Source organism: Hyperoodon ampullatus (assembly GCF_949752795.1).
Source record: "Hyperoodon ampullatus genome assembly, chromosome: 2".
In the NCBI taxonomy this organism is placed as follows: Eukaryota; Metazoa; Chordata; class Mammalia; order Artiodactyla; family Ziphiidae; genus Hyperoodon; species Hyperoodon ampullatus.
In genome coordinates, this window is record NC_136915.1 from 45340054 (window position 1) to 45354829 (window position 14776).

A 14776-nucleotide genomic window follows, 5' to 3' on the forward strand; every position below is an offset into this window, starting at 1 on the left:
TCTATAAGGCCTTTTGAAATAATAAAAATCGCCTGTGAACTGAGGGTCCACTTGGTTCAGTTTCCCTTCCAGGGGTAAGGCTGTCTCCTGCAATAACCCCAAGGCCAGTCAGCCTCAATTTGAACATGTCTCTTCCCCCAGAGACAGGTTACTCAGTCCCCATAGAGATAGTGTGATCAGTCTCAGAACACCTCTGCTTGCCCCAAGTTTTTCCCTTGCCTTTCCGTGTAGCTTCCTTGTTCCGCTTCCTGCCCAAAGCCTCCTCAGCAGCCAAGTGGAGTTTCTGCTAAATGAACATCTGGCCTTAAATTCTACCAGTGCTAGGAACAATTACAGGAAGTTTTCCTGAGGGAGTGAACTTCCAGCATTTGATGCTTTATGCCATGGAGATCTAGGAGGGGCTCTTATCACACACCCTTAGGACTGGAAGGGCCCTCAGAAGTTTTACACATACATACACACACACACACACACACACACACACACACACACGCAGAGTCGGTTCTCAGTTTTTGGTGGTATTTATGTTCTGAAAGTTGCTGTGAACACAAATTAGTGAATACTGAACAATTGCTCCTAGGGGAAATACAGGGTTAGGCTCCTGCAAGTTTCTGCCCACAGCATTTTTTGTCAGCTGATCAATACATAACCTTCTTTTATGTGTGTTTCTGTTTAAAGACATCTTATTATTCACATATATATATTAACATTGAACTCAGAGCCAATAGCATTATAACATGTTTGAACTAAGTTCATGTATTTTCTTCATAGTGCATCTCACACCCTTCTTGTATCCAGGTATACTAGACAGCATTTCAGGCAACATGCTTGGCGACCACTTTTAAACAGTGAAATCATCAACAAAAAACGCAAAAATGCGAATAAGGTGGCACTAAATAGATCATGAGAAGTACCTTGGTTTACAGTATGAGCTGAAACAAACAGAGCATGGTTCTTGTTTAATCTCAGCTGAGAACAGGCACGTGGGGCAACTCACATTTTCTGCCACCTCAAGGGTTCTTCTAGTATTGATTTGGGGGTTACAAATACATTTTTGTGAGCAGGAAAATCTGCAAATTCAAAACCAGCCAATAAAAAGCATCCACTGTATATATCCACAGTATACCTACATATATACATATTCCTTCTATTCAGTGCTAAGGGCTTTGTTTCTATCGCCTCGTTTAATCCTCACAAAACAACACATGAGAATGAGTTTCAGAGAGGTTAAGAAAGGTCACAGAGCTAGTGACAGAACTTTGGTTTTCGTTTTAGACATTCATGTAATAAAATCCGCCCCCCTCCCCCCAGTGTACAGTCCTATTTGTTTTACACGTGCAGTGACTCTTCTAACTACTACGACCAACAGGATACAGAACAACTCCAACACTCCGAAATTCTTCCTGAGGCTACCCTTTTGTGAGTCCGGTTTCTGGCCAAGCCCTGCCCTCAGCCTCAGGCCTTGCTCTCGGCCACACTCCCTCTCAGCATAAATAACCTAAACCTGAGGGGCTGGTTCCAGGCTATAGAGCTTTTTTGCAAGGGCTGAGGCGGCCTGGGTCTCGAGCCCACCAGTGAACTCCAGCCTTGTCCTCAAAGGATTCCCTAACCCGCGACGCCCCACCAGGAGACCATACGGCCACGTCGCAGGCGCCTCAGTGCACGCGCGCGCGCGCGCGCGCGCTCCCACGCCTGCCCGCCCCGCCCCCTGGCCGCCTACCGCCCCGCCCCCGGTTCTAATTGCTCCGGCGCAGCAGAGGTTTCAGTAGGTCTGCGCGCTCGTTAGGCCAGTCGTTCTTACGTTAGCTGCGGCTCCCGTGCCCAGAAGAGTCCGAGCCATGCATGTGGACATCTCACAGTCTCCGCGCCGGAACCGGGTGTTTGTGGTGGGCGTTGGGATGACCAAGGTAAACAGAGCCGTGAGTCCCCGGAGGCGGGCTCCCTGCTCTGCTGTGTCTGGGTGAGGCCTGGGGAGATTCGAGGTGACCGGGAACCGGGGGTGGGGGTGGGGGAGAATCAGATTTGGAGCTGTGCGTCGGTCTGTCCTTCCTACCCGGAGGGCGCCCGGGGCATCCCACCGCCCAGCTTGGCTTCTTGGCCCTGGGGGCATCAGAGTGGCGACTCGGGTGGGTTGTGATGTAGGGCGTGTCTGCGGGATCGTAATATCGCAGGGTTGTTCCAGCGGCCATATCTTCCTCCTTTTTTCCTTTTCTCCCTGGGGCGCAGTTTGTGAAGGACGCCCCAAGATGACCCAAAGTCCGCACCTCCTTTGAATCTGGGTGGAATCCTAAGATGTGTGGACCTCTGACGGAGGCAAGGTCCGCCTCACACCCGAAAGGAAAGCAGGTCGTGAATGTCGCCAGTTCTGCACTTGCAGGAATACTCCTTGTAGGATCCCTTCTCAGGGACAGTTCCAGTGTAGATGAGGAGGAGAATCATTAGTGATGCTCAGCGTTTCGGCACAGGTGGCAGGTTTTCTGGATCCTCCGACCTTTGTTGTTCCTCAGGTGGTACTCTTCTTGGTACTCAGGAGGCCAGAGACTCCTACAGTCTCACTTCTTGACATCCTCACCACCTCTGTGCTCTAGTGACGCCAAACTGCTTTTAGTTTCACCCCAAACTTTTTTATGCCTCTGTTGCTTTGCTTTCTGTTTTTCCCACTACTTTTGTCTTCACTGGTTAACTTATTTGCATTTTTATTTTTTTAAATTTATTTATTTATTTTTGGCTGCGTTGGGTCTTCATTGCTGCACGCGGGCTTTTCTCTAGTTGCGGCGAGCGGGGGCTACTCTTCGTTGTTGTGCGCGGGCTTCTCACTGCGGTGGCTTCTTGTTGCGGAGCATGGACTCTAGCTGCTTGGGCTTCAGTAGTTGTGGCACGTGGGCTCAGTAGTTGTGGCTCGCGGGCTCTAGACCACAGGCTCAGTAGTTACGGTGCGCAGGCTTAATTGCTCCGTGGCATGTGGGACCTTCCCGGACCGGAGCACGAACCCGCGTCCCCTGCATCGGCAGGCGGACTCTCAACCACTGCGCCACCAGGGAAGCCCAGTAAAACCTTTTAAAGTACGGTATAAATACAGTCAGATCCTCCACCGCTGGCTGTTAAATGTCTGGTTAAATTGGCTATATAGAAAAGCACTGAGCTTTGGGAAGTAGGAGATATATTTATTTTTCCTCAAGTTGAGAGGTGGAGGTGTGGGAGGTGTTAGTTACAATCTTCAGGGAAGAGATTGGGACTATGGAGAGCAGCTTTATTGATGTGCTTACTAGGCCAATGTACTTCTCTCTGGGTTTGATCTTTTGGAACTTGGAGGAGGGTTTAATGAAGAGGGAGAAATTTAGCAGATAATACTTTAAGCTCTATTGGTAGATCTCAACTGGTTGTGGTTCTTAATTTGAATAGCTGAATTCCTAGACAACTTGAAGTTCTCTTAGTGAGGTTTTATTATCAGTGTAGGAAATTAATTCCTATGGTAAACTGGAATTCGCATGATGCATGTCAAGAGGTTTTAACACAACTAAATCACAACTACTACCTGGCTGACAGCAGGCCGAGTCCCTTTGCGTATGCTGCCTACCTCCTGATATGCCCTCTTTTCATCAATTTAAATTCTGGCTATCTTCAAGAACTGGTCTGTCTTAGTCTGTTAGGGCTGTATAACAGCAATACCTTAGACTGGGTGGCTTGAACAAGAAATATTTATTTCTCACAGTTCTGGAGGCTGGGAAGTTCAAGATCAAGGCACAGGCTGATTTGATGCATGGTGAAGTCCTGCCCTCTGGTTCATAGACAGCTTTCTATGGCAGAAGGGGCAAGGGAACTCTCTGGGCTTTTTTATAAGCACTAGTCCCATTCCTGAGGGCTCCATCTGCATGACTTCCCAAAGGCCCCACTTCCAAAAATGAAGAATTAGATTTGTAAGTTAGATATCAATATATGAATTTTGAGAGGACACAGACATTCTGTCTATAGCAAGAGTCCAAGTCCTGTATTTTCTTAAAACTTCCTCAGACTGCTCTAAGTTATGTTGGCCACTTTTTTGGGGGGAAATTCTGGTGCCGTTATAGTCAGGACCATATAATTAAGCATTTGATTTTTCAATACTTTTATATATAATTCCACAGCCCACAGAAAGAAATATATCTTACATCACAACTCCATACACACATGCACTCACAAAACTGAAACAAGCTTGCTAAAGCAACACTTATTATTATGTGTGATGAACTCTTGATATTTCGTATTTTGTTTCATTTTTTAAAATGCTGATCACAACCCACAACGCTTAAAATTAATTTTGTCACCTTCTACAAACCTACGGTTTAAAAAATATTACATTATCGTGTTTAATCCTCACCACATAAGGGATTATTATTATCCACATTTTATTGTCCATTTTTGTGGCTCAGAGGGGCTAAGTAATTTATCTGTCTTGATACTGCTCCTAAATTTTGAAACTGCATTACTTAAAATCTCATGTTTCTTCCATGCTATCTCTAACACACGTTAATGTTATAGGGTAGTTAATTCATCATTTAAGCATATATTCAATAAACATAGTATGTGCTATATGCTAGGAGTACAAAGATGAAAAAAGCAAGGTTCCTGTTCTTAAGGAATGTATACTATGGAGGAGGAAAGGATAAACAGGTAATTTAAATATGATGTATTAGGACATTTGGATAAGCATGGCAGGTTGAAAATATGAATTTATCTCTATTGGTGCTTTCCAAATACCACTAAAATGACAGTAGGGATGAAGTGACTAGGAGAGGAAACAATAGCAGAAAGATGTCAGAAAAATATTGGATGATTAAAAGCTGATGGAAAAGTGGTCATTGACTCAGAACAGAGAAACCCACAACCCAAGTTCCTGAAGAGGGGTTATATTGGCTGAGTCTTCCTGCAGAACTCCAGAAGGCTCAGAACCTGCATGTACTAGATGCCAAGGAAGTTGGGGATGAGAGGAGGGAAGGAAAACACTTCTATGGAATAATTGGATTCCAAGATCCTTTTTACCACTAGGTGACTATCCCTTCCTTGTCAGGGTATTGGAGGCTTGTTCTCTGGAGAAACTGAACAGATGAGTCTCTAGAATCATCTGACCATTAGGCTTACTGGAAGGCGGGAGTGAGGCCCAAGTTGAAAAAAAGGGAATCAAGTGAAATTCTGTATACTAAATGATGGTACTTCCCAGCCCTGTTCCCAGAACACTGGCAATCAGACACATACCAGCTTCCTGGCAGAGGTTTGGAAAATTATGTGAAATGGCTCCAGAGAAAAGCCAGATTACCACTCCACTCAAAGTGCAGGATTTTCTTGCTTCCTTGGAGGGATACTGCTTCCATTCCAAAGCATACCAGACCACCACGGTGTTTCTGAGAACCCTCCTGCATTCCTCCGTGCACAAAATGTGGGGTTTTGTTATTCCTTTTTCCCATGCCTGCGACTGGTCTGGCACCAGGACTTTGATTCACAATGCGTGGTGGTGAATCCTGACTTTACAGCGTTTCTCCTCTTTGCGTCACCCAGCCTTCCGCTGCCATCACAGCCACCGCACCAGCATCTCCTGAAGACCTGGGTCTCCAGATCTCACTGCATGCGCTGGAGTGCTGGCGTTAACCTGTTGGCGCCTCAATCTCGGCTATTTGGGGTTTTCGCACTGTGGGACCCCCGCCCCATCTTGGCCTGGCTCCAGCCCAGCCCAGCCTCTCGGGGGTGTCCGCCCGCCTCCACAAGCAGAGCTCTGGCATCAGCCTAAGGCAAGGAGAGCAGACGCCTGGTTGCTTTTGATGTCATTTTTTACTCTTGGACCTCTGTTCTTCCGAGGATCACATCAATGCCCCGGGTGTCACGCACCCCAGCAGGCCTCTCGGCACAGACACCGGCCCACCCCACACAGGGATCCGTCTCACCAGGAAAACCCCACTTGCCTGCGATATTTGGGACCTTCAGGATGACTGGATTGCGGGCTCTTGATCTTCCTAAGCAGTATTATTGAGAAAAAACATATTTATTGTCATGTAGGATTTGGTTCTGTGGGTCTTTTTTTTTTTTTTTTTTTTTTGTAAGAGAACAAAAACTGGTTCAACGAAGTCTGCTGACGTTGTGACTTGAACCACACTTGACCCTCCAGCAGGTAGGGGACAGACCACTTCACAGTCCTGCCTCCCCACAGGGGCGGGACCCCACGCCTTCTTCCTCCCAGGCAGGAAGTGGAAGCCACCTTGGCTGGAGCAGCCCGCCACACCAAGCAGACCCCAAGAGCTGGTCATTGTCCTTCTGGGCAGGTCTGTGCCCAGCACATCAGCTTCTCCATGCTACATGTCGCCCAGTTCTTCCGTTTGCTGCCCCGCCAGAAACACTGAAGACCGAGGGCTGGAGCTTCTCCTTCACGGGTCAGCTGCTCTCAAGAAGGACCGTGTTGGCTGGGCCATTAAGCTGCTTCCCTACTGCTGTCCCATAAACCTGTCACTGGAGGGGCTCCAGGACAGCCCCACCCTGCATCCTACCCGTGTGGACTGATGCTTTTGCAGAAAGGAGATGCCAGCCATCATCAGAGCACTCAACCACCAGCAACTCAGCTGAGACCCCAGCAGGGGTGTGGGACGGCCACTCCCACCCCGCTGGCTGCTGTTCCTTCTTCCTCAGTCACTTGCTTGGGCTAAGGGGGACTGCAGGATGGAGTGTGAAGCCCAAGTCTGTTTCCCGACCTTATTTATTGAGGAGTGCCTCTTCCCTGTCCTCCCCAAGACGGCCCCCAAACCCAGTGTGCACCAAGTGGGGCTTGAAGGATGAAGCTGCTAGGCCCCAGGCATCTCCTGCAAAGTGACCTGTCCTGCCACAACAGCGTCTCCAGAACACTCCTGTTACAGGCACTGCAAGGGACCAACTTCCAAAATGTACATCCTGGTTTACAATTAGCCTTGAGGGACACATCTTCCTGGGAATTTCTATACAGATGTTAGAATGGCTGATATGGTAACTTAAGTTAGCCTGTTTATGCAGTGAGAATTAGTCATTCACCAAACCCGTCTGTACCTTCCCTTTAGTGCGTTGCTTCCTTTTTAATAATGTCAAGAGCTGCCACTGTGTGATACTCAAGTGAAGCCAGTATTTAAGGCATTAAACTTCAGCCTGAACTCTGTCACCCCCTAGAATCAGCCCAGACAGCTGTATCCAGGGGCATGGGGCCACTCCCTCAGTTCCTGGGAGGCGCCGTGGACTTAAATGTGTGCTAAGTGGCTATCTGACCTCACTGTCTAGTCCTGTGTCATGAATCTCTTTGCAAAAAGTAACATATTTGTGCTTTAAGTAAAATTTGGTTTTGCAAAAAAAAAAAGTGCAAGATTTTAATGGACTTGAATATAACAAGAGTATGAAAAGTTCATTGATATTGTTTTAAATTCAACATTGCAACTAACCTGTAAGAAACTCCCACTTGTCAAGTTTTAGTGTAGTATAAAAGAATATCCACAATTATCTAAAAAGGCTATTAAAATGCTCCTCCCTTTTCCAATCACATATCTGTGTGAGGTCAGATTTACTTCATAGACGTCAACCAAAACAGCATAACGCCAAACGCTGAATGAAGAATCAGCTGTGAGAATTCAGCTGCCTCCTGTTAAACCAGACAATAAAGAGAATTGCAGGGGACTTCCTTGGTGGTGCAGTGGTGAATCCTCCTGCCAATGCAGGGGACATGGGTTCGATTCTAGGTCCGGGAAGATCCCACATGTCATGGAGCAGCTAAGCCTGCGAGCCACAACTACTGAGCCTGCGCTCTAGAGTCCACGAGCTGCAACTACTGAAGACCGCGTGCTCTAGGGCCCGCGTGCCACAACTACTGAGTCCGCGTGTTGCAGCTACTGAAGACCGTGCACCTAGAGCCTGTGCTCCACAACAAGAGAAACCACCGCGATGAGAAGCCTGCGACCACAACGAAGAGTAGCCCCCACTCGCTCACTGCAACTAGAGAAAGCCCGTGTGCAGCAACAAAGACCCAATACAGCCAAAAAAACAAAAGAGAGAATTGCAGAAATGCAAAACGATGCCACTCATCACTTTTTTGAGGGAGAGATATAGTTATTTTTCATAAAAATTATTTATGTTAACGTGTAATGGTTTTTTTTGAGTGAATTGAAAGTTATTTTCAAATTTTAAGTGCCAAGAGGGTAAATACTGGTAAATATAATCCTCATAATCAAAAGCTCTTTGGTATCTTCAGTGAGTGTAAAGTGGTCTTGAGACCGAGAAGTTTTGAGAATTGCTGGATCTAGTCATTGAGCACCAACAACTGTTAGAAACACAAAGAGCAAAAATAATCAGATGTTATATGCTTCCTTATGAAAGAATACACCACCACCTATAGTTTTGTCAGGGAGATAGAATGTGAGTCTGCAAGCTTCTGGATCCAGCTGCCAGTGTGTGGGAAATAAAGAGAACAGAGGAACATGTTGAACTGCATGAGTATGCAATCTACAAAATCCAGACTGTGGGAAGCTACAGGCCAAATGCTCTGGGTTCTTTAACAGATGCATTGAGAGGAAAAGAAAGTAGTGGAGGAGAACCTGTAGATTAAAAGAGAATTTAAAAGGCCTATAAACACTTTAAAAAAGAGCTGAACAATAGTGTCTACAGATAGACACTTGGGTGATAAAACTATGAAATACTAAAAGGAAGTGATTATTGTAAGAATCAGGATAATAATTACTTTGGGGGTGGAGCGGGGTTGAGATTGGAACAGAGTGCTTAGAGGAGTTTGTGGAGGGGCAGGCAGGGTTCAATTTTTTAGTCTGGGTGGTTGGTGTCAAAGATAAAGGTAGACACTAGGTAAAGTGTTAGGACAGATTTTAATTAGTAATATGCTATTGCAAAAGGGAAGAAGTCCAGTGTGAACTGAACTAACTTTATACAGATGTGACTGGGTATTTTAAAGGGATAATAAGGGAATAGGAAGGGTGGTGAGTAGGGACACAGTACAGTAGTCCCTTGGTATCCCTGGGGGATTGGTTCCAGGATCTCTCTTGGATACCAGGATCCATGGATGCTCAGTCCCCTTAGTTGGCCCACTGTATCTGTGAATGCAGAACCCACGGATGCAGAGGGCCAGCTGTAGGGTCAGGGAAGTGAAAACTTACATAAAGTGGGGAGAGGGGAGGCTAGTTCACATGGAACCATCTGGATTTGCTAACTGGCGCTTACCCAAGCTTGGGCTCCTACCCTCCCACAGAGACTGGGAGACCAGCCCTATATTCAGGTGTTGGCTGGAAGAAGCAGTAAATTCTTTTGACGGCCTTGAGTTTTCTCAGGCAGGTGCTTTAAGTGGGGCTAGGGTCCTCCTAGGGACCTGGCCTTGAGCAAGTTAGAACTCATAAAAACTATGTTAGTGTTTAAGTTTTTAGGCCAAGGTTGAGACCTAGTAGAGAAGAGGACTCTGAGGAGCTTGGCTAGAATTTGGTGAAGGAGAGAATCTTTGTCAATGGTTACAAGAGTGTTTGCCTTAAAATAATTCACTAGGAGATATATATATGTGTGTGTGTGTGTGTGGTTTTCTGTATCTCTGTTATTTACAATAAAAAGGTCAAAACTTTAAAAATGAGGCAGTTAACTCCAGGAAAAACAAAGCAAAACAAAATTGTACAATAAAGCACGTGTAATCATAGTATACAACCTAGCCCAATACTAAGAAACATTAACTTTATAAGGTAAGCACTACATACTGATTTAATAAAAAAAATTGTGGGCTTCCCTGGTGGCGCAGTGGTTGAGAGTCCGCCTGCCGATGCAGGGGACGGGGGTTCGTGCCCAGGTCCAGGAAGATCCCACATACCGCAGAGCGGCTGGGCCCGTGAGCCATGGCCGCTGAGCCTGCGCGTCCGGAGCCTGTGCTCCGCAACGGGAGAGGCCACAACAGTGAGAGGCCCGTACCACACAAACACAAAAAAAATTGTGATTCAACTGTATAAGGAGGATGGGGGAACTGTAAATGTATATGTGAGGTGGCCTGAGAGACCTAATTCTCATTGGCCCTTATTAGAGACTATGATATAATTTCTTAAATTGATAAAGAAATAATAGCATAAGAATATTTAGAAACATGGCATTTTATAAAAGAAGAAATATCTAAAAAAATTGAAAATGGATGTTTTGGGAGCAAGTAAGACTAGTGGGTGGAGAGTAGTGGAACAAGATTGCTGTTTTTATTATAAACCTTGAGGTAGGTTTTTATTTTTATTTTATTTTTTGCATTTCTTTGATTAAAAAAATAAAAACTAAAAAGCAAATATAAACAGAACATTACCAGTGCTTCAGAAATTACTCTGTGCCTTCTTCCAGTCACTGACTCCTTGCCTGCAAAGGGTTACCATTATCCTGACTTCTGACCTTTAATGTCATAGATTGGTTTTGGCTTTTTCATTCAACATTATGTTTCTGGGATTCATCCTTAATTTTATGTGTAGTTATAGATTGTTCATTCTCATTGATGTAACATAGTCCATTGTGTGAACATTCCATAATATATTCAATTTATTGTTAATGGACATTTGGTAGTTTCCACCTAAACATGCTTTTCATTTTGAAGGAGTAACGTTGTATGTGTTTATTTGCTTGACTAATCTTTTAAAAACTGCCTTGATTTCAGTAAGAAATGAGAAAGTGCAGTCATTTCACTACCTGGATGATAATGTGGTTATTAATAGGTATTACTTGGTGGAGCCTAGTAGCACAGTACTCTCTCCTTACAGTAAGTGCTCTCTATACTACATGCTCTGATTGTAATTAGTGAACTGAAGAGTAACTACAGGGGAAATAGGTAATTTGGGGCTGCTGAATTAGGGAATTATGAAGGATTCCCTAATTCAGAAGTTATGAAGAATTGGGGTGGGTAAGAGATAGGAACAAATGTTAAACGTTTTGTTTTGGTTCAGTTCAGCAGATGTATTTTGGCACTGTGCAATAAAGTGTGGCATTTAAGTCTAGTATCTATACAGTGTTTCAAACTGGGTTTTGTGATCCATTGCAGGGGTAGTGACGTCTGTTTAGAAGGTTGCCTCTAGCATTAAAAAAATTGAAATAGAATCGAAAATACTGTATCAATATAACAAGGATAAGTATTTCATGAAAATTTTGCTTCACTATGTGTCTACTGGGTCATGTTGTATGTTATCGTGGTTTGCAGTTAAAAATTTTTGAAAGCCATTTCTCGTTAGCACAACCTCTGACTAGCAGACCACTGCATCTTATCTAATTGATCACTGTATTTGGTAGATTTTACTTCACTTATGTTTCTCAAGTCTCTCTGCTTCTTTCCATTCTTTCTGCTGCTATCTTAGTTCACTCTCACTCGGACTATTTCAGAATTATGCCATTTGGTCTCACTGCCTCCAGCCTTGCTCCATTCATTCCTCAACATTGCATTTAGAATGATCTAACGTGCACGTCTTCTCGGCCCAGTCTCTCTCTCTCTCTCTCTCTCTCTCTCTCTCTCTCTCTCTCTCTCTCTCTTTTTAAAGTAGGGCTTTATTTTTCAAAGCAGTTTTAGGTTCACAGCAAAATTGAGCAGAAAGTACAGAGGGTTCCTACATGCTCACTGCCCCCGACCCTGCCGGAAAGCCTTGCCCACTATCAATAATCAGCATTAGAGTGGCACATATGTTACAGTCAGTGAACCTGCATTGACACATCATTATCACTCAAAGTCCATAGTTTACATTAGGGTTCACTCTTGGTGTTGTATATTCTATGGGTTTAGACACATATGTGGTGACACGTATACATTACATCATATACAGAATAGTTTCACTGCCCTGAAATCCTCTTGCTCTGCCTCTTCATCCCTCCCTTCCCTCAGTCCCTGACAACAACTAATTTTTTTTTACTGTCTCCATAGTTTTGCCTTTTCCAAAATGTCATGTAGTTGGAATCATACAATATGTAGCCATTTCAGATTGGCTTCTTCACTTAGTAATATACATTTAAAATTCCTCCATGTCTTTCTGTGGTTTGGTAGCTCATATCTTTTTAGTGCTGAATAATAATATTCCATTGTCTGGTTTTACTACAGTTTATTTAACCTTTCACCTGCTAAAGACATCTTGGTTGCTTCCAAATTTGGCAATTATAAATAAAGCTACTATAGGGCTTCCCTGGTGGTGCAGTGGTTAAGAATCTGCCTGCCAATGCAGGGGACACAGGTTCGAGCCCTGATCTGGGAAGATTCCACATGCCGTGGAGTAACTAAGCCCGTGCGCCACAACTACTGAGCCTGTGCTCTAAAGCCTGCAAGCCACAACTACTGAGCCTGCATGCCACAACTACTGAAGCCCATGCACCTAGAGGCTGTGCTGCACAACAAGAGAAGCCACCGCAATGAGAAGCCCATGCACCGCAAGGAAGGGTAGCCCCTGCTTGCCGCAACTAGAGAAAGCCCATATGCAGCAATGAAGACCCAATGCAACCAAATATAAATAAATAAATTTAAAAAATAATAAATAATAAAGCTACTATAAATATCCGTGTGCAGGTTTTTGTGTGAACATAAGTTTTATACTCATTTGGTAAATACCAAGGAGCACAACTGCTGGATCATATGTTAAGAGGATGTTTAGTTTTGTAAGAAACTGCCAAACTGTCTTCCACAGTGGCAATACCATTTTTCATTCCACCAGCAATGAATGAGAGTTCCTGCTGCTCCACATCCTGTCAGTGTTTGGTGTTGTAGTGTATCTCATTGTTTATTTCAGTCTTTGTTTTGTTTTGTTTTTTTTAAAAATACACTGTCTTCAGGATAAAGCCCAGGTGTCATAGGAGGGCATATAAGGTCACTTGTGAATTGGCTCTAGAACCAGGTTGAAGTTTCAGCTCCACTAATTATTAGCTGTGTATCCTTGGGCAAGTGACTTAACCTCTGCCCTTGTTTTCTTATCTTAAAATGGTGATAAGAATAGTACCTACCTCTGAGGGTTGTTGTGAGGATTAAACAAGTTAATACATGTGAAGTGCTTAGTACAGTGAGTAACAACAGTAAGTGCCCAATATTAGTAATTATCGTTTGGTCCTCAGTAATTTTTCTGTCCTTATCACTTACCATTTCAAATCATGTTTCAGCCTCTGCAATATAAAATTGTTTGCATGTAAAATTGTTTGCATGTAAAATTGTTATATTCTGTCATTTCCAGGCCTTTGCTCTAGAATTTCCTTTTCTTTCACTTGGCTAATTCCTACTCATCCTTAAAGACTTAATTTAAACGTCAGTTCCTCTGGGAAGCCTTTCTAGTCCTCCAAAGCTGGGTAATTGTCTCTCCCAAATCATTCTGTACTTATGACACTGTGGTGTAATTGCCTGTTTTCCATTAGACGGTAAGCTCCCGGAGGGTACGAACTATATATTATTTATTATCAGAGTCCAGAAACACGATAGGTGCTCAATATGTTTTTGTTTAAGTGAATAGACGAATGAATTTCTGCAGTTCTCTGTTGTGAAAAAATCTAACTATATTTGTTTCTATTTATTATCTCCTTCTATATTTCTAGTTCACAAAGCCTGGAGCTGAGAATTCAAGAGACTACCCTGACTTGGCAAAGGAAGCAGGTAATACAGAACGTTCAGATCTTTGAACGTTGTAGTTTATTGTGTGGTCTGTCTTGATTGTGGAGCAGCCTTGCAACCTTAACAGGAAGCTGGGTCAGAGGAGATGTTGTAAGTTCAAGGCCAAGCAGTCTAAGCTTAGGTATCAGCTGTTTAAGGGAGTGCTGGGGAATACAGGCTTCCCACTCATGGAGACCTTGGGAGCTCGGTGGTACCATGAAGTTGTTCAGGTACAGTCCTCCTCCTAGGAAGCCTTCCCCTTCCTCCTATTCTTGCCAACTTGCTGCCAGCAACCCAAAAAGGGTTACTGTGGTTTTTTATTAGACACTACTTGTCTCTACAAGTACCTAGTGCACTCAGTGTTCATAAATTAGGTTTCATTTCAACTACATCATTCAACTCAGTATTTAGATATTACTATACAGGGAATCAGAAATCTCTGTCCCCCAAAAGGAAGGTTCATGAGATTTGATTAACTGATGTTGATTTTCCGGGTAGACACTGTTCATTTAATGTTTTTTCTTAATTTTTATTTTTTTATTTTTCTAAATTGGTTTTTTTTTTAATTTTTAAATTTAATTTTATTTATTTTTTATATAGCAGGTTCTTATTAGTCATCAATTTTATACACATCAGTGTATACATGTCAATCCCAATTGCCCAGTTCATCACACCACCCCCCTCCACCCCCATGGCTTTCCTGCTTGGTGTCCCTAAGTTTGTTCTCTACATCTGTGTCTCAATTTCTGCCCTGCAAACCGGTTCATCTGTACCATTTTTCTAGGTTCCACATATATGCCTTAATATATGATATTTGTTTTTCTTTTTCTGACTTACTTCACTCTGTATGACAGTCTCTAGATCCATCCACGTATCAACAAATGACTCAATTTCGTTCCTTTTTATGGCTGACTAATATTCCATTGTATATATGTACCACATCTTCTTTATCCATTCGTATGTTGATGGGCATTTAGGTTGCTTCTATGACCTGGCTATTGTAAATAGTGCTGCAATGAACATTGGGGTGCATGTGTCTTTTTGAATTGTGGTTTTCTCTGGGTATGTGCCCAGTAGTGGGATTGCTGGATCATATGGTAATTCTATTTTTAGTTTTTTAAGGAACCTCCATACTGTTCTCCATAGTGGCTGTATTAGTTTACATTCCCTTGGTGTATTCTATTT

General features: G+C 43.6%; 1 protein-coding gene across 1 annotated transcript in view; it reads left to right on the top strand.

Annotated features, from left to right (window-relative positions):
- Positions 1-1838: 1838 nt before the first annotated feature.
- SCP2 (sterol carrier protein 2) overlaps positions 1839-14776 on the top strand; it is a gene marked incomplete at its 5' end in the record, with an annotated part of 163474 nt that continues 150536 nt past the window's right edge. Inside the window, 2 exons of the mRNA XM_079696380.1 lie at positions 1839-1907; positions 13537-13594. Coding sequence (XP_079552506.1) covers positions 1839-1907; positions 13537-13594 — 127 coding nt within the window. The remainder of the gene's footprint in view (positions 1908-13536; positions 13595-14776) is intronic.